Source organism: Poecilia reticulata, linkage group LG6 (assembly GCF_000633615.1).
Source record: "Poecilia reticulata strain Guanapo linkage group LG6, Guppy_female_1.0+MT, whole genome shotgun sequence".
Taxonomy (NCBI): domain Eukaryota; kingdom Metazoa; phylum Chordata; class Actinopteri; order Cyprinodontiformes; family Poeciliidae; genus Poecilia; species Poecilia reticulata.
In genome coordinates this window covers 27068411-27088788 of record NC_024336.1, presented here as the reverse complement: position 1 = coordinate 27088788, position 20378 = coordinate 27068411, and the positions used below count along the sequence as shown (strand labels likewise).

General features: G+C 35.7%; 1 protein-coding gene across 7 annotated transcripts in view; it reads right to left on the bottom strand.

Annotated features, from left to right (window-relative positions):
- The window catches only part of tjp1b (tight junction protein 1b), a 105756-nt gene that overhangs the window by 52578 nt on the left and 32800 nt on the right, over positions 1 to 20378 (bottom strand). For all 7 annotated transcript variants that reach the window (XM_008411994.1, XM_008411996.1, XM_008411997.1 and 4 more), the window contains one exon: positions 19663 to 19804. In XM_008411994.1, the coding sequence (XP_008410216.1) occupies positions 19663 to 19804 (142 nt within the window). The remainder of the gene's footprint in view (positions 1 to 19662; positions 19805 to 20378) is intronic.

Genomic DNA, 20378 nt, shown 5'->3' with positions numbered 1-20378 from the left:
CAAATTAGAAATTCACAGCAGGTCGGGTTTTACAGTGCGTTGCCCCTGACAGAGAGTGAGTCACCTCTCGACTGCGCAGGTCGGAAAAAACAGCCGACTAAGCAAAGGTTGGCATGCTGTCTATGAGCGTTACTGACTGCGCCCATGCAGTGCCACAGAATATACCGAACATGCATCTGGAGGATCATGGGAGAAACAATTTATTTCCTCCAACTTTAGTGCGAGACATATTTCTGCAACATAGCTGCAAGATGACACCAGAAAACATTATGCTTCCTCAGTTGTTGCCCGGTGTAATCCTGTAATGGATTTAGCTGTCCACTGTTCAAAGTCTCATATTTCTGTGATTACTGTGTTGTCCTCCATCAACCTCCCTGACCTCCAGCAGGCGAGGTCGCCGCGGTGACATGACAACACACTCAGAGCTCAGAAAAGAGAGCAAGAGGCTTTGCAAAGCCACGTGATTAAAAAGTACAGCTGAACTTAAAGAAATCTCAGCGTCTAACAAAAAACAAAGCTTTTAAAGTCAGCAGCAAGGTTGTTATTGTTAACTAAAACTAGCAAAATAACAAAAACTGAAATTGGGGAAACATTTTTTTAATTGAAATAAATAAGAACGGTAAAAATCATCACTACTGGCTTATAAAACTAAAACATGCTAAAATTATAGAGTTGGGAGTAATTAGTTACATTTACATGAGTAACTTTTTTGAAAAAAAATTACTTTTAGGAGTATTTTTATGACAATGTACTTTTTATTTTTACTTGAGTAATTTTATTATGATGTAACGCCACTGTATGAAAAACAAACATGTTTTAACCAAAAATTTATCAGACACAGACCTGCAGTTTTTGTTATTGAAAAAAATATTGATTTGGAAAATTTCATTTTGCCTGATTATTGTCAGTTTCATCATTAAAATGCCAACATTTCCACTTGATTTTATAATATGATTCGTCTGATAGGGTGATTTTTACATATTAAATGATCAATAATACGATCAGTTACTATGCACCTGAGTTGACATTTTACCAAATATTTTTTTACTCTTACTTGAGTAATTCCTTGAATGGCTACTTTTTACTTTTACTTGAGTGAAAACATATTGATGTATCGCTACCAGAGTAAATTTTTTGGTCACTCTACCCTCCTCTGAATTATAGATGTAATACCCTTTATTTTTGTATTGATGAATCAATTTATTTTTCCTTTCGAACTGATGTGAAACAAATTTCTTTACGCCATCTGTCGGCAAATTACAGTACTCCAAAATAATTTATGTCCACTGTGAAACGCAAACCATAGACTCTGCAAACGACCTGAAAGTGTCCCGCATGCGCAGTAGTGGGCGTAATAAGGTCACACAGTGAGCGTGCTCAATGTTTTGCCAAAAAAAAAGAAGTGGTCAGTGCTCGCGGAGGTTACGTTCACACTGCAGCTTGAAGTGACCCAATTCCGATATTTTCACCTTAATAGGACCTGTATCTGATCTTTTCATGACAGTCTGAACAACATAGATTGGATTTTTTTTTTTTTTATGCGACCCACTTGTATATCCGATACATAACTGATCTTTCCAAATGTGACCTGAGTCTGAACGTCCAGGTCGCGTTCATTCGACCTGAATATAATTGATTCTCGACAAACGTCACTATTCTGCGTCCTGATACGCGCAAGCAGGAAGAAAAACAACAACCATAGCGAACAATAATGAGTTTTAAGTTGCTAATATGCTGGTTCCGGTCGGACAACAACTTCAAAATCGTAAGATATGCTCCAGTATTAGCATCAATGTTACAAAATAAGATACAGCTCATCTTTCACCCAAATCTGTTTCATTTATTATAATACTGATGCATACAGCTCTGATGTCTTATGTTAGCTTAGCTACCCCTGGCAACTAGGTGGTACCTATCTTCAAAGGTCAAAGGGTAAGAGGCAACCTCGACAAATTAAAGTGTTTACAGCATTTCAGATGGTGGTTTATGAAGAAAATCAATATAACATTCAAATTTCACCCTTGTTGGATTTATCTTTATAAGGCAGCAATTTTGCAGTTTAACCCAAGAAATTATCCAGTACAAAATATTTTTCCATTCATGCTCTGTAAAAACACAAAATCTTACCAAGTATTTTTGGTCTAGTACACTTAAGTAAGACAAAACCAACTTGAAAATATTTTTCAAGAAAATAATTCCTTAATATTGATGAAAAAGTTCTAGTTCCACTGTTAGATTATTTCACTAATTACAAGACATTTTTCCCATATAAGGGAAATAATCTGGCAGGAAAATTTTTTCATCAATATTAAGGAATTATTAACTTAAACTTCTACATCTTACTGAAAAGTTACTTATAATTTAGCTTTGTCTCGTTTGAAGTGCACTCAGGTATTTGTTCTAGAAACAACAATACTTGTGTTTTTGCAGTGTAACTGTGACTCAAAATGAATTCGCCAACAGTCGTATACTCCAGTCTGGCGTTTCATAAAATGGCAATATAATCAAAAGCAGAGAACTGAGATAAGCACCTGTTTATGCTGTAAACACAAACATTTTTACAGACAAAGCACAAAGCTTCAATTACTGTGTAAAAGGAAAATAATACATTTTTTTCCCAGAATCCCCTAAATGAACCCATAATCTCTCTCTCTTTTTTCCCACCAACAGCTGAGCGCTCGGACACATCAGGCCTGCAGATCACATGACCGAACAACATCCAAATCCTGCCTGGATCAAGTGACTTGGCTCCAGCAGCAGAGAAGCAATCACATAAGTATTTTTAACACAGAAAAGGAAAGCATAATAAAGATGAACAATTCCAATCAGTTAATGCAATGTTTTGACCGGAAAGGTAAATAATTTAGAAGAAAAAATATATATATCCTGTTCTGATTGCAGTGCTGATAATGAAGCAGAGCAGAAATTAATTTACAAACATTAAAAAATGGTTTGATAGTAACAGATTGTCCTAAAATATTGGTAAAATGAAGTTTATGATGTATTCTATCAGTAAAAAAAATGTGCTGATGCACAATTACTTGTCTGAGAAGATATAAAAAGCAAAAGAAATTAAGTTTTTTGATGTTCTCGTTCATTCTGAATATTAAATGAATCATAAAAAGTTAAGATATACAAAACTATTTCCTTTTTTACAAAAATAGTAAATAAAACAGTGCTAATGCACAATTACTTGTTAGAAATGTAAAAAATCTAAATGAATTCAGTTTTTTGTGTTCTCATTTGCTCTGAATCTTACATTAATCACATAAAAAGTTAAAATATACAAAGAAATGTCTGTTTTAAGTAAGGTAAAGCAATTACTAAACAAAAAGGCCTTGTATATTTTATATAGCTCACTGATTTTTCTGTATCTCATATATTGTGTGAAAGTGTGGTACTTGTTAAAAACACAAAAACATAAAAATTTTAATCTACAGAAGAGAGTAGTTAGAGTGGAAATGGATACAGAAATCACACGAGCCCAACATTTAAATAGTTAAACTTATTTAAACTTCATGAACTGATACAGTACAATATGTTAAATGTATATACAAAGCGCATACATTTTTTTTCTTACTACATCATATTCAAAACAGATTTGCAGAAAGAGAACGCTAATATAATTTAAAAGGAAGTGATATTTTCAAAAAATGTAGATTCAAAATGGCGACGATCAAAAGATGCTTTTCAGTTAAAGGTGTCAGTTCATGAAGGTACAGCAATCTAAATGTATTCCTGTATTTAAAAGAAATTTAAAAACCATTTTGATGAAATGTGGTGTTTGTATTTTGTTTTGTAATACAAATAGTTTTCTGAGTTGAATTTCTAATTTTCTCTTTCTGTGAAGATTATAAGTTTACACTTCTTCCTGCTCGTTTTCATTCATGAATTATTTTAGTTGTTACTTTAACTATACATATTTATCACTGAGTGAATTAAATAAAATATAAAAATGAAATGAGAATGAAACCTTTGAAAGCAGTCGATTTCTGATCAATCAAACTACAACTTTGCAGTCGCCCACCTGAAACTGAAAGCAGCAAATTAGTTTCATTTCCTGAATAGCAAAAAAATAAATTGCAAACTCAGGCATAACGTGACCCATCTTGTAAATTACCACATAAACTTAAATAATGAGGTTGCCATAATCCTGAAAAACAAGACCTTCAAACAAGGCCTTCAAATTATTCCACAAAAGGTTATCTATTTATGGAGAGCTCAGCTCCGGATGCGAGTGAGGCAATTTCAGGCCTTGGTGGTCTCGGATCAGAGGGTCCCTTTGGACCCAAAATAAAAGGAGCATGGGGGAGGCCGGCAGATGGGGAGGTAACAGAGACAGGAAGAAAGAAGGAAGAAAAATCACCCTGGGGTAATTTACCGCACTGCGCAAACAAGCCAGACAACACAATGAATCTTCTCTTCCCCTCTCAACTTAATTAGAAATTAATGTTTTATCACATGCACAGGTTGGCTTACTGTTAACTATAATGAGAAAAAACAAGTACAAAAACAAAATGCAGTTCACATTTACTGACCAGTCAGCAGTGCTGGATCTCCAAAACAAATACTGGATGTTAAACTTAATTAAACATGTTTGCGCCAGTGGTATAAAATTCAACTCAATCCAACATTTCCAAAAAAATCCTGCATTTAAATTCTCCTGTCAACTCATTCAAAATTAATCTGATTTCTCCATGTCAGAGCAGATTCAGCCCCTCTTCTCTGTTTGTAGAGAACCCCATTACAATGTTTTGATTCCCTGTGGTTCTGAACGTTTTGGTAGTTAAACTCTGCCCTCTGCAGGACTTCAGCTGAACACGTCTTATTCATGTCGGGCCTGACAGAGGCGAAGCCCTGCAGCGGGAAATCTGTGAAGGAAATCACTCATGGTGGCGCTAATGCAGTCGTGAGAAGAGCCAGTCTGCCAAATTTGAGCTCCAGCTGGCAGATGATATTCTGTGTGTTGATGAGGGGGGAGAGGACAAAAAGTTGGGTGTGTGTTCGCAGGGAAGGGATGCTCCTGAGCCTAAACAAGCATATGGTCCCTCCCAGGGCCTCGACGCAGCAACACGGCAGGCTGCACCGCTAATGCACTTTTCAATGCACAGACAGAGCCAACACTCCTTCCTTCCTTCCTTAAATTGTTTCCTCTGTTTTTGTTTAATATAAAAGGATATAACCCTTTTTTTTTTAGTTATAACATTCTGATAAGATTATATCTTATAGCGACCATTCAGGATTGTTTTGTTTAAAAGGTTACAAACAGGTAATATCTTAATATTTTGTTGTAAGTTCTGATTTGTTGGTTCTAGAAGCTAAAGCTAACAGCTAATAAAGAAGGGGACAAAAACAAAGTGAACTACTAACACCTTAAAACAACTCCAGTTCCCAAAACACCATACTGGCTAATTTCAGCATCATTTAATTAAATGTTAAACTGTTCCTGATGATTATTTACAACAGAAATTGAAGTTGGAGTCAGTACACCACCAATAATCTTCCTGAATGAAACATATTAAAAGTGAAAAATTTACATGTTTCAGTGTAATATAGAAAGTAAAGCGCTACAAAAAGTAAAACATCACAGCAGCTTCAGTGGACCTAATATTTTTGTTGTTGTTATGCTTTCAACATATAATAATATTAATAATTACAGACAAAGATTTGCACCAGAAACTGAGGTGGGGTTGGTGCACCACCAATAATCTTCCTGAATGAAACATATTTAAGGTGAAACATGTTGACGTTTCTGACAAAAGCAACTGTCTAATTTAAAAGTAAAGATCTACTAAAAGACAGAAATATTACAATGGTTTCAGTGGACCTAATATTTTGTGATAAAATCGTTAGACGATGATTTACACCGGAAATTGAGGTTGGAGTCGGTGCACCACCATTAATCTTCCTGAATGAAACACATTTAAGGTGAAATGTAGAGGTTTCTGGTAAGAGCTACTGTTTGATACAAAAGTAAAATAATAAAAGAAGCAAAAATATTACAGTAGTTTCAGTGGAGATTAATTTTTGTTATATTTACACTGAAAACATATAATAAATAATAATAATAATGATAATATTGACGGTGCACAGCTTCCTATCTTAATTTCCAGTGCAAATTTTTACTGACTTCTTTGCAAATAAGCTTCCATTGTAGATATGACAATGGTTTTAAAGTTGGTAGAAAGCATTTGAATAAAAAGTTGCGACATTTTTTAGCTTTCTTTTTTTTTCTTTTCAGAATACTTTATTTTGGATTATTATTATTATTTTTTTAGTAACATCACAATTACTAACTGACAGGACAAAATTGGTTCACGATAAAGCAAAATTCAAACAATGAGAAATACCTAATGTAAAATACATTTACAATAATATAACATAACAAAAAGACAAGAAGGACTGTATGGGGGAGGGGACGGAGGGGGAAGAGGGCAATCAATAAGCATATTTTTTAGTTGTTTTAAGACAGTAGAAATCAATTTTGGTGTTGGTACCACTTGGACTGTGCTACTTTTAACAACTAATCTGGATTTATATCATATGAAGATTATGCCTAATTTTACGCATTCAGAGCATAAAATAGTGAGACATCCACTGTTTATAATCTTGAACTACTGCTTTAAAAGATTTATTCTTTAAAGGTAAGATTATTTAGTTTTTTTCACCTTTTAAATCTTAAACATGGTATATACTCAAATACAAACAACAAATATGAATCTGTGATAATCATCCAACATCTATTAAAATCCACAGAGGCTTCACAGCTGTGAGGGACGAACCTCAGGATTGATTAACCGGTTTTAGCGCAACAATCCCAGTCGATTCATTCTTCATGCTTGACCACCATCTTGGTTCCTGACAACATTACGTCACCCTGCTGGACGTCCTTCACTTGACCTCCCGCTCAGCGGCTCAAATGTGAAAAAATAACATGAACATTCAGCTTTCCATACAAATAAGGGAGGATTATCATGAAAAAGATTGCTGTTGCAGTATAAATAGACCCATATGCTATGACATGCTGGTTTACTGCCACGTTTACAGTAATCCGCAGCTGTGGCTGGTACGTAGCATACAGGTCTCTCCTCCTGCTATAAATCACAGAGGAAAGTCAATAGAGTTGTTGGGATTTATCTTGGTTTAAGTCCTCTCCCTGGAGGTGATTTTTCTGTTGATGAGCTACACAAGCTCAACCTTAAGAGCAATTCAAACGCACGAGTCATTTTCTTTAAATGCTCCCCCGTCAGCGAATGAATCCCTGACGGCCTGAACAATTTGATTTTCATGAGTTACTGAGAACTACAATGGAAACATGCTGACTGACAATGTTATGTAGAGTTAATTTTTCCTGACAAATTGTCTAATAATCAGTACTATGCTTCACGTACAGATGAAAACAAAGGAAGAAAATGAGAAACACCGGTGCAGAATAGATGTTACATAAGTTTAAGTCTGTCACAATAAGCGATTAATAAACTAAAATGAGAACAATTATTTCATTCCTGAAGATTAATATTATTTTGAAGGTTTTTATTTATGGCTTTGGTTGTAAGTGGCTGTTATTTCCATTTTATTTATTGTTTTGGTTGTGTTTTATTTTCTAGTTCCAGTGTTTCGTGTATTTTACATAATTAAATTTTAATGAACTTTGAGAGGACAAACTTGCTCAAAACAACATTATCGTTTATCGCGATAATTTCTGTGACAAATTGTCGTCCAGCAAAATTTGTTATCATGACAGATCTACACAAGTATTCAGTTTCCTTGAACTTTTCCACAGTTTGACAGTTTGGAACAAACAAACAAACAAACACATGTGCAATCATACAACCATACATCTTTGAAAAGCAGAAGTGGAGCCTCCTATACAACCAACTACAATGCAGCAAATGGTTTCTGGATGGTAAACCAACAACCAAACACTTGTCTGTGATTGTAGAAGGAGGGGGTTTTCATTTCACTTCACAATTATTCAGGATATTTATTGTCACTCCAGTTTATTGGAAGAAATTCAGACTCAGGTCCCAGTTTAAGAAGCTTAATAAATAATTCTGTGTTTGTCTTTCACAATCCCAATTAAGTACTTTGAAGTTTGTTGCTGTGATGAGACAAAATTGGAAAAAGTTAATTCTCTTGCAATTATTAATTGGTTGTTAGTTGTTTTGTATTTCCATTTTATTTACTGTTTTGATTGTGTTGTTTTTTGGATATGTAAAGCCTCTTCCAGTTCCAGTGTTGTTTTTTTTATTTTATTTTTTTTACTAAATTATAGTTTTGGTTTTTGAGAGAGAAAACTTAAATTATTAAGCCACATTGCTTGAAAATGGTCTGAAAACAATAGTATTTGTGCATTTATCAGATTATTTTCCCCATTTATTTCAGGTTTTTCTTGCTTTTTTTCATGAGAAAATAGGAGAACAAAGTCAGACAGGACTTCTACAGGGTCAACATATTGGTACACGGTGTGTGACATAATGCTTTTAAATACAGTCTGTGCACAACGGCCTACAGTGACCTGCCATATGTCAGATCGGTGAACACATGGACCTTGCTTCAAGAAATGCACTCAACATCTGCGATGCAACCCTCAGAAACGTCACGCATGATCTGCTGCACTTCATGAGTTTCCATCAACCATAGAATTGTGAAAATTGAAATTATAAAAATAAATTTCAATTTCAAAAGTGTTAGGATGAAGCCGTATCAAAATAGATGTATTTCGCAAAACTTCAAACTAGTGATGTGCAGATTGATACTGAAATATTGATACAAAAGCTATAAGCTTTAAGATCGATTCTCAGATGAAAGTATGAATACCTTCAATACTGAAGTTATTTGAGATAATGTAGTTTAACAACAGCACATTAGAAAGTAGCTAAATTATTGAGATCTTGCCCAAATGAGACCAGGCTGATGGGAACTACTTTTTCTTCCGCCTTGTAAGTGTGTAATGCAAAAAAACGTAATACCCACGGGCAGATCATAAAAGAAATCATGCATGGAGCCATTTCAGTTTTCACTTTTTAGTAGCTCTTAATAACTATACAATGATTTAAGGTTATACTTTACTTTTTTTTAGTTTGTAACAACATTTTAACATTTGTATGATTTTCTGTTGTTAAAATTGCTTAGCTATAAGCAAAGCTGAAGGTACTTCTGAGTTTAAAAAAAAAAGCTCCATGTACTTCTGAGTTTAAAAAGAATACATTAGAGAAAAGTCAAGATTTGAATTAGATGATTAAAATCTTGAATCATCTAATACCAATCTGATATAATTTGATCAGTTACTCAGTAGTTGAGTAGACTTTTTACCAAATACTTTTTACTCGAGTAATTTCTTGGATGGCTACTTTTACTTTAGTAAAAGTTGAAGTACTCTTACTTGAGTACAATTTTTGGATACTCTGCCCACCCCTGTAATATATCTCATGTAGATGTTTGCCATGATTTTCAATGTCTTCTCTCATCAACATGAATTTTGATTTAATTTCTTATTTAATGGAAACACAGCAACAGCAAAATCACGTTTTTTTTTGTTTTTTTTTAGCAGAACACGGACAAAATTTGTGCACGTTTGAAATGGAAACGCAGCTATTGTGTAAAACCTTCCCTGAAATCCAACCAAGCCTCCACTGCTTATCACCTAAAGGACAAAAAAAAAAAAAATCATCCAATCGACTGTAGTTACATAACAGACTTGTCTCACTTAGAGGAAATCAGCCGCTCCAATCACAGCGCCTCCCCGTCCTGCGGGGCCGCTGGTGATAAATCTCCTGCACCCATCCGCGCCGCGCCGCGCCGCCCCTGCCCCTGCCTCGGTGTGCCCCGCTCAGGTACGGCCCTCCATCGCACAGGAACAACCTCCCCTGATAACAGGCCCTCTGAATATGCAGATTGGTTAATTCAGCTGCAGTTGCTCTCTCTGTAAATGCATCTGCAGCACTTTCCAACACTGAGCAGCGGATAAGTGCTTACGCCAGGGCTTTTTTCACCCTTTTTTGTGGCGCTTGTGGTAGTTAGAGGGGAGTGCCTCTGTCCGCGGAAGACTGCAGCCAAGAATAAGATTTGAAAAGTGGAACAGGGCGAGCAGAACTAATAAGGGATTAAGACTCTGACCAGTGCAAACCTCAGACCCAGCTGGTGACTGATCCTCATCCGTTATGGAGTAATTAATTTAATTGTGCTTTTCATCTTGGCTTATGGCCGCCGCTGCTCCTGCTGATACAGTTGAAGCTTTCTCTGCAGCTCACCTGGTGGAACCCTCTGCAGCAAACATTACTGTAACATTTTTAAAATCAGCTGAGGGAGCAGTACATGCAGTAGATACTGTGTGTCTGAAAATCAAGAAAACACACCAAAAAAACCACCTCAAATGACATCAAGCTAACAAAAAGAAGCTCTTTCTTTAAGCAGATTTTAATTTTTAACCCCTTAAAGGATAAAACATAGGAATCTCTGAATTCACAAATACCTTAAGCGTTTCGCTTGTGACCAAAATCATAAATTAATCTTGATTTGCTCTTTTGAATCTGAAAAATATAATCTTTTTTCTGTCAGTGAACGCACCATACCTGAATTCTTCTAGGTCAAGGTAACTTGATGGACGTTCAATGTCCTTTTAAAGATTTAGTTCTTCTGGATTAACTCTTATGATTTACACTTTAAACAATTTTTTTTCTGCACTAATATTCTATATTGTAAAATAGTCTGTTGTGCTTTTTAAGTTCAACACATGCACATTATGCACATTTGAAAGATTGTGAATACAATATTTGTATTCCAATAAGTGCACAAATATTGAACAGAACATTATTACTATTGTTGTTATTGTTAATCTTGTTTATATTAAATTAACACTTTTTGTGTGAACTATATGCCTGATGCTGTAATAACCTGAATTTATCCTTTGTGGGGCAACTAAGGTTATATTCTTCTACTTTATTCAGATTTAGCATAGTTTTCTAATTATTTGGACTTTTTTTTTATTATGGTTTTTGTAATAAAAAAAGCCTTCTTTTTATGTATTTTTTCATTACCAAAAGACCCAGTTACTAACATTTATTTCAAACCTTCTAAAAGCAGACGAAAAATCCAAACCTCTGAATAAAGGCCATTTTTCTTCTTTCTTTCTTTCCTTTTTTCTAATTAGAGGCAGATGAGTGAATAAACCAATGACGTAAGAGCGTATTTTAAAGGAATCATGTCAGAACTTGTCCGTTGTTCATTCAGGCTACGAGAAAGTGAGCGAAAGCAAGACTTTTAGTAGATAACAGAAAGTACAAGAAAAGTTACTCTGCTTATTTATTTTGCCTTCAACATCTGTTTGTTAGGGGAGAATGCTGCATGGACGCATCACAATATAAACGTCATATCAGTATATATATTGATAATTACTGATTAGTTTTTTGTTTTAAATATATGAAATACAGCCCAACCGGTGAAGTGACATTTCCAGTTTTATCCAGATTTTACTCTATGCTGCAGTTTTTTATTTTATGAGGCACAGTGGCAAAACCTGAAACTGCTGCTGCGCAAGTTACGCAACAGGTTGTTGCTAGATAAGCAAAGAGTGAGTGAGTTCAAATTCCATTCAATTCGATTCAAAAATATTTTATTAATTAAATTAAATTAAGCTAAGTGTTACAGCCCTGGGCCTTGTGGGCCTGATGGGTTGCAGGTCTTGTCCTCCCCTTTACAGGTGATGCTGATTTGTTCATTTGGAGTGCAGAGTACTTGAACCTGGCTGTCTCCGTCTTCTGGGTCGTCTTCAGCGTCCACTATGCCGCTTGACGCTTGTGAGGTTTTGTTGCCAGGCCTCAGCTCCCCTCCTTTTGCACTTTTGAGTTTGTCTTAGTTTTGGCACCTCAACACTTCCATATCCACTCATACAACACATCCAAGCATTTGCATTACACCACTGACACTGATATCCACAATCCATTGTTGTTTTTGTTAATAAATATTCATTTGTATGCACTTTAGCCACGGCATGGTCTTCCGTTTTTGTTATGACCTTGAGTCAGTCGTAACACTAAGTTAAACTAAATTAAAGCAGCAAAGTCTCTCCTCTGCCTACATTCTCCAGAATGCTGTGCGGTTCTGGATTGGAGTTCAGTGAAATTATTGAATATTCTATCAAACGTGTTAAATATTTATACTGATCACGTGTTTATCGCATTTTACATTGTCATTGATTGGATTTTCCTAATTTTGGATTTGGAAACGTTGGAAATCTTTTCCATGCTGAATTCGTGTCAGTTAAAATTAGCGAAAGTTTTACAAAAAAAAAAAGTAACATCTGAAACACAGACCACAGAGCAGTGGGTTTGTATTTTCAGAGCAGATAAATTTTAAGTACATAAAATTCCAGAAGTGAATGGCGCTCTTCATGTGATAAACAGAGAGATCACTGTATCTCTCTAAAGCTATATAAATAAATAAACAACATACTGTAAATGCAGCATCTTTAAAATGAGATGGAGTGTTGTCAATAAACCCAGAATAATAGCTCCTGTGACAAACAAAGGCTTTGGCTACGCTGAAGGCTGTTATTAACCACCACCACCGCCACGCTTTATCTCCGAGGGGCTTTCTGCAGCCTTAGCACTAAAATTTGATTCAAGCTTTCTGTGAACAAGTGCAACGTTTGCCAACACAAATGACAGCAGGAGTCGGCCCTGCGCCAAACGTCCTCCCCGGACAACCCGGAGAGTAAAGCAATCAAAAAAAAAAAAAGCAATCGATCTAAACAAAGTCTTAACCACTATTGATTATTTAGCTCTACAGTGATGAGCAATGATAGCTGCGGACGTGAATTCATACGCTAGCTTCAGCTGTGCGCTAAAACAGACAACCTCGTCATCCAGCTAGCATCGTGTCTGTTGTGACATTTCAGTCGAATGCAATGGAAAGCGCTCCTCAGCTCAGCATCTTGCAGGCTCATCACTCACTGTAAGGCGGACCGTTACTTCCATCAGCTGCATTTGAGTTTGGGCAAGTCAGCAAGTTTTCTTCCAGTGCACACGCTGCCTGGACAAAAAATATATATATTTATGGAGAGAGAGCGAGAGAGGGAAGAGGGGAAAGAGTGGAAAAGGCAGAAGTCTGCATCTGAACTCTGGATTCCTGCAGAGATCATGGCGTCTAGAGCTGCTTGAGGCATCCTCTGAGTGGCAGGCCGTAAAAACAAATGAGCACAGTTTGTTCAGTCACTTACTGAAGACTCGCAAAGCAGAATGGGATGTGAAGACTAAACTGTGAGAAAGAGAGCCTGCTTTATTATTTATAATGAAAATGTGAGAAGTGTGGAGTGCTTGTGAATTCAGTCCCCCTGAATTTGAGATATCAAAATAAAATCAAGCGCAACGAGAATTAAAATTTTACATTTCAAATGTGGGCAACACTTTATTTGTGCATAATACCGACATGATACAGTCATAAACCTGGTATATGAAGGAGATTCATGAAAGTTTATGGCTGTTGTCATGAAGTGTCACTCGATAAATAATGACACCTTTAATGCAAACTGTCCATTTTAATGGACTTTCAACGCAAGTTTTAATGGAACTTTGCATTAAAAATGTAATTATTTACCAAATAATTTTAAGTTGACACTTTTTAAAAGATTTTTAATGCAATTTTTAATGAAACTTTGCATTGAATGTCATTATTTACCAAGTAATGCAAAGTTGAGACTTTTAATTGACTTTTAACTTTTAGTGCAATTTTGTATTAAAGTTGCATTATTTACTTATAACTTACTTTTAATGCAAGTTTTAATTAAGTTTTGCATTAAAAATTGAATTATTTACCATCTAAGACAAAGTTGACACTCAACCGAGCATTAAAAGTTGCAGTATTTACTAAATAATGCAAAGTTGACACATTTAATGGACTTTTAATGCAGCATTTAACACAACTTTGCATTACAAATTACGTTATTTACTCAGTTAATGGAAAGTTGACACTTAATTGACACTTAATGCAACTTTTTAAGTATCTTTGTTTTAAAAGCTGCATTATTTACTGAATAATGCTGCCCTGACACTTTTAACAGATTTTTAATGCAACCTTTAGTGCAACTTTACATCAAAAGTGTCATTATTTACCAAATGACACTTTACGACAGTAGCCGTAAACGTTCATGAAGACTCCTTCATGTTTATGTCATGTCAGTCTGATGCTCACCCTTCAAATAAAGTGTAACCCAATATGAGATATGTTTTGTCGATCTGGACTGCGTGCTGCTTGTATCTCAGTGATGTGATGTTTTCACATTTGTGACATGACTTTAGAGATGTAAGTCAGTCAATCAGCTGTTCCACCACAGCCACAAAAAATGTATCCATCACGCAGTTCACAGAAATGAAATGACTTGACTAGGGGCTGGATTTGCCCAATAGGAGATGATCTCATACGGATATCCATACACAGACAGAAGGTAAATCAGAATAATCCAAATGTTTTCACTTTAATCCGCCGATTTTTAGGACTGATCACAATCAAGTTGATATTGGTTTTGAGGCTTCTGCTAAATTCAGAATTCATGTTTCATGGCCAAATCTCAATAATTATAAAAGTTAAACCTACGGATGAAATGATTAATCGGATTAATTGCAATTGATAACGATTAATCGATTATTGAAATACCCATCAACTAATTTAGTGATTAATTGTTAACTGAAATATACAGACTCAAATAAAAAGCCATTTCCTGAAAGAGTAACTCTTTCAGTAAATGGCAAAAACTGTAAAAAAAAAAAAAAAACTGTAAAAACTGTAAAAAAAAATAATACCTTTTTGCATTTAAGATAAGAAAAAAACTTTGTCATTAAATATGTTTTACCCAATAATCCTCAAGAAGCTTTTCAGTTTTACCCAGTTCAAATTCTGTAAAAAATATTAAGCACCTTTTGTTATCCATTTATTATTTGGTTAATCCAAAAATAATCAATACTGCATGGATAGAAATGTAATGTTCTTCCATTTTAGCAAATAAAATGTTAATTTTTAAAATAGGAATTTAATTATTTGTTCATTTGCATCTTTTAATGTTTCTATTATTGTACAAAAAGGCCTCAATGAAAAATCAGCAGAATAAGCCAGTTTTTAAAAAATAATCTGATTAATCGAGTAATCGACAGAATAATTGATGGATTTGTGTTTATACAGGTGGATAAAAACTTTTCTGAAATCAATCCCTTGTATTATTTTTTTAGATGCTGTGGTGGAGATTTTTGTTTTGTTTTCTCTTTTTATAAAGATCAAGCTATGTTTGTACACGGCCTTAATGTCACATCAACCCAAAGCACACATATTCTCAAACTGTGATGGGAAAAACCCAGGAAAAACCCACTTACACAAACTCCACACAAGACTAATCTTTGGACAGTTTAACAATATTTTAGACAAAAGAACAACAAATAAAAAATGTCCATGTATTATTTTTCTATTATTTTCTAATAAAAGCAAAGAATGAAAGTTAATGCATCTTGTTGATGAAGTTGGTGAAACATTTTATCAACAGTGGCAACTTTGCAGTTAAAATCATTATCATGAGTGAAGCTGCAGCCATATTTAACCTGCAAACAGTTTTCCACAGGTAATCTAATGGAAGTTGAAATATTACTGTGCAAAGGAACAACACAAGACCAATATCTGATAGGGTCCCTGAACCAATTTAAAATGGATAGGAAATTATTTCTTGGTCAGACAAATTAAAAAGTGAAAAATGGAGGCCGTGTCTACCATGTTAATGAGGCGGGGGGCCATTAAGTCTGTTATTATTACATAGTATAATGCTCTGCATCCTTAATATGGAGCTCATTAGTGCATGTAGAATCATTAATATGCACATCTGTGTAGGTAAAGTAAAGCAAATTAAAAACATCGCAACAAGATTGCGTGGTTTCAGAGAAGGTCATCCTTTAGATCATACATAAAATACATGATCTGCAAAGATCATGAGGAGTCCAAAACGATTATAAAGCTCAAATCTTTCCTCAGCTTCAAAATCCACATCTGTGTTTCTCCTCGGTTAACAAATACTCACAATCACATGGACAGGTAAACAGGGAGAGGCTTTTTAAAGGGAATCTATTATTTAAAATCCATATTTTACATGTTTGTGTTCTTCCATTTGGGTTTCTACTACTTCTAAAAACAGACCAAGAGCTTCAAAACACCACAGAGTAAATTTTTTACCAATACGTTGATGTATTATGGTGTCTAGAAAATGAGAAGTCACATTCAAAAACCATCCGAATGTAACGTCACAAATCAGCAGGCATTGCCTGTTACCTAGCAACCCCAGCGAAGCCCAGCCTATCACCTAGCAACCCCAGCAACACTCCAGCACGTTTGTTCAGCTGGTTTTATCGCTGTAAATATGCTGTACAAAGGCAGCAACAGACGACAAGTGATCTGTTGTTGACTTACTATTCAGAAACCACTTGCTGCATTCTTGTTTGCTGCACAGGATGCTCCACTTATGCTTTTCAAAGATATATATAGTTGTAGAATAATTTTGAATTATGTCAAGTGTACTAAAATGTTTCAATTGAAACAAAATGTCAAAAACACTAAATAAAAATGAAAATAGAAACTAGTGGTGCAGCTGAAAATACAAAGTAAGACTGTGTTTTTGCAATGCGAATCCTTGTTGGTTGTCCTAGAGGCTCAACTTATGCTTTTCAAAAATGTACGTTTGTATAATTGTGCATCTGTTTGCGAGTGTAAACATTGATTAGCATCTTATTTGGACTTAAAAGTGACAGGAGGCCCTAAAACAGCTCATTCTGAAAGAAGCTCAAAATAAGCAGAACTGATCAGACTAAAATCTCATTATCCAAGAATGATTTTGTGTAAAAATGTGGTGAATATGTTTTGTATAGGCCATAGCTCTATCATAACCTGTTCAAGGAAGCATAACAGGTCACCTTTAAAAATTTAAGGTTAAAATGAATCTGTTACCTTATTCAAAAGACGAAAATAGTCTTCAAAAGATATAAAGGTTTTCCACACTAATGAGTTTGGATTAAATTTTTTCTTTTTGCCCCAGAGTCGCTGGAAATGCAGCTGAAGCTCCTTAATGTTTTTAACACATAAAATCTTCTTTAAGCAGTTTTATTAAACTGCAAAGCAGCAAAAGAAACGATGAAAATTTAATGCGTGCACCCTGGGAGCATTAAAAAACTCTCACGCTCTCAAAAAGCCCATATCACTAATGCCGAACGATTCCTGTATCAATAATTCATCCGGCTCGGGGCTTTTGTTGTATCCTTTTAATGAGATGGAAAAGATAGAGCTGAATTCACAGTCAGGTCATAGCTGAAGTGTCAACACGATAAAACTCCCCAGAGGAGGAGGTCCTTCGGTCCACAGCAAGGTGCAACCAGAGTCTGGATCCGCTTCGATTTCTGCACATCACAGCTGATAATCTGTGCTCTTAATCTGTGCACTTTCCAATTTCCACCTCTTGAGTTCAAATCTTGGAAATCCGGTCTTTATTTAAAACCTGTGCGTTGTGTGTGCATGTTGGAAATGAGATCCACTATTAATTTTATCAGCAGCTGCAGACTACGGTAATTCCAAACAGTAATCACTCTAATACATTTGGCATCATTTTAGCCGCTGAATTTCATAATCTTTTGATGTGTTTCACCTAAATCCCTGATAAAGATGTGTAAAAAGTCTTACTTTTTTTTATATTGCAGCGCTATAATCTCATGCTTAAAAATACCTAAAAATCCAACCTTTTATTTGATTACAATTCAACCATTGAACTTTTCCTCAATCTCTCTATTTTGCCTCTGGGGAGCTACTTCTGTTTGGATTTGAGGTTATGTTCTGAATTACTATCCTGCTGACAGACCCAGTTTTATAGTTTACTGGTAGATCACATCAGATTTTTCTCTGAAATATTCTGGTAATTTTAAGAGTTCATTAATTCTTACAGGGCTCTCAGTGCTTTTAAACCCACATGCAGTTTCTATTGGCAGAAACTCAGATTTTAGTAATAAGCTACATTTATTCTTTCATAACTTTTAGCAAAACTTTTTTCTTCCAAAATATGTTATACTGCAACATACTCTTTACTTGTAACTGAATAACATTATTTTGACGTGTCTTTTGAGTCTTCATGAACTGACACATACACAAACTGTTGGTGGAAAATCTGATTTCTTCTTCTTATGTTATTTTCTATTAACAGAATCTGCTGTGACATGTGCAACACAAAAGAATATGCAAAATATCTCGTCACTGGAAGCGGTTTGCACTTTTCAAACATACAAACATTTAAGTCCAAAAAGTATTCACTCTCCATTCAGACTTATATCTAGAGTAGTCGCTTAATTTGACCGATCCGTTTCTTCTAATTGGGAAAATAGTCATGCTCCAAAGTGGCCCAAAGTCCAGACTTGACTCTAATAGAGAATCTTTGAAGAGAGTTAAAGATTAAGGTGATGGCAAACAGTGGAGCCGTGCAAAAAGCTGCTCAGCAGCTATAGGAAAGGTCTGATTGTAATCCCAATAAGGATTTCTCCTCTTATTGCTGAAATTGGAATGAATAATTTCAAATATTTTAAGTTTTAATACTACTTTCATGTGGTTACTTAGCATTTTTTCGCAGATACAGTACCCGTCTCATTTTCTTTCAGAAACAAACAGAAATCTAAATCTACAAGAGGTATGAATAATTATGACCTTAACTGTGGGGACTGGTTTTATAAAGTGATTTAGAAATGTGTCTTTCTTATGCCTGAATTAGTTATTTCAGTCATTTCTACTTAAATACATTTAAAAAAAAACAACAAAAAAACAGAATATGAGTCATTTATACTTAAGTCTGGCTGATTATGTAATTTCTAAAATATAAATAAAACCAACTGATGAAACCTGCTGGAATTCTGTTTGGGTTGCTAGGCGACGGGCTGGGCTGGGCTGGGGTTGCTAGGTAACGGCCGGTGGAGTGCCCCTCAAATGTAACTTAACAATAAACAGACTTTGAAACATTTTCAAAATACCAAAAAACATTAACTTATTGCCAAAAAACAACTGTATTTTTTAAAGCGCTTGGGCTGTTTTTATAAGCAGTTTAGACCCAGAGTAGTTTAATTAAATTTTTTTCCCTTTGGGAGGAATAAAATATTTTTGAATTTTGAATTATACTGAAATGGACGTGTAATATAACGTCCAAAATATAAATTTTGCATAATGGGTCGACTTCACTGTTTTTCAAACACATTTTTCTGCATAGAGCTGACTTCCTTAAACAACAATTATAAAGAGAAAAATGAGCAAATCTACGCAATAAAAGTCAGCAAACTCATAGCATTTGTTCCAACAAAACCACAAAACAAACCCATCAAAAGCTTTCGCAACATCCAGCTATATAAGTATATACATCATTTGCAAAAAATAACAGTTAATAGTTGTGCTTTCTTTGTGACCCAATGACAGGGTTAAGATTTGTGCAACTTTGTTTAGGTGGCGTATTATTTCAAGATGGCTGTGTCAGCACTGAGCGCCTCCAGCCGTGAGAAATTAATTTAATCTTTGTCTGCAGGTCTGTACATTTTGGTCATACATTAGAGCGCCTGGAGGCGATCGATATAGTTCATTAATAGATAATGTCGACGTGTCAGTCAGTTTACTCACGTTGGAGTCAAGGAGGTCGATGCTGTCCAGGCTCTTGCTCCGGTGGATGCGGCCCTTGATGCGGCGGAGTGATGGCTTACCCTGAACGGTGCTCGCGGAGGAGGCTGCTGTAACGGAGCCGGCAGTCGGGCTGGGGTGATGCCTGAGGTCAGGAAAAGACACGGTCAGGAACACAGAACGCGTGGTACTGCGGGCGCAGAGAGCCAAAAGCGAGCAGTGAGGCACATGAAGAACAATGTCCAGTAAAAAAAAAAATCACATCCAGTCGGTCCGTCCATCTGTCCAGCCATCTATCCAACCCACCAATCAACCAACCAACCATCCACCCATCTACCCAACCAACCATTTACCCAAACATTCATCCATCCAAACATCCATTCATCCATCCATCTTGCCAACTGTCCATCCATCCAAACATTCGTAGGAATGTTTGGATGGATAGAACATTCATACTATCCATCCAAACATAGGATGGATAGTATAGCAGGATGGACATCCATCCATCCTGCTATCCATCATCCTTTCATCCATCCCCCCACCCACCCATTCATCCAATCAACCAACCAATCGTCCATCCTACCAACCATCCGTCCTGCTGTCTTGTCACCCAACCAACCAGCTATCCATCCATCCATCCATCCATCCATCCATCCATCCATCCATCCATCCATCCATCCATCCATCCATCCATCCATCCATCCATCCATCCATCCATC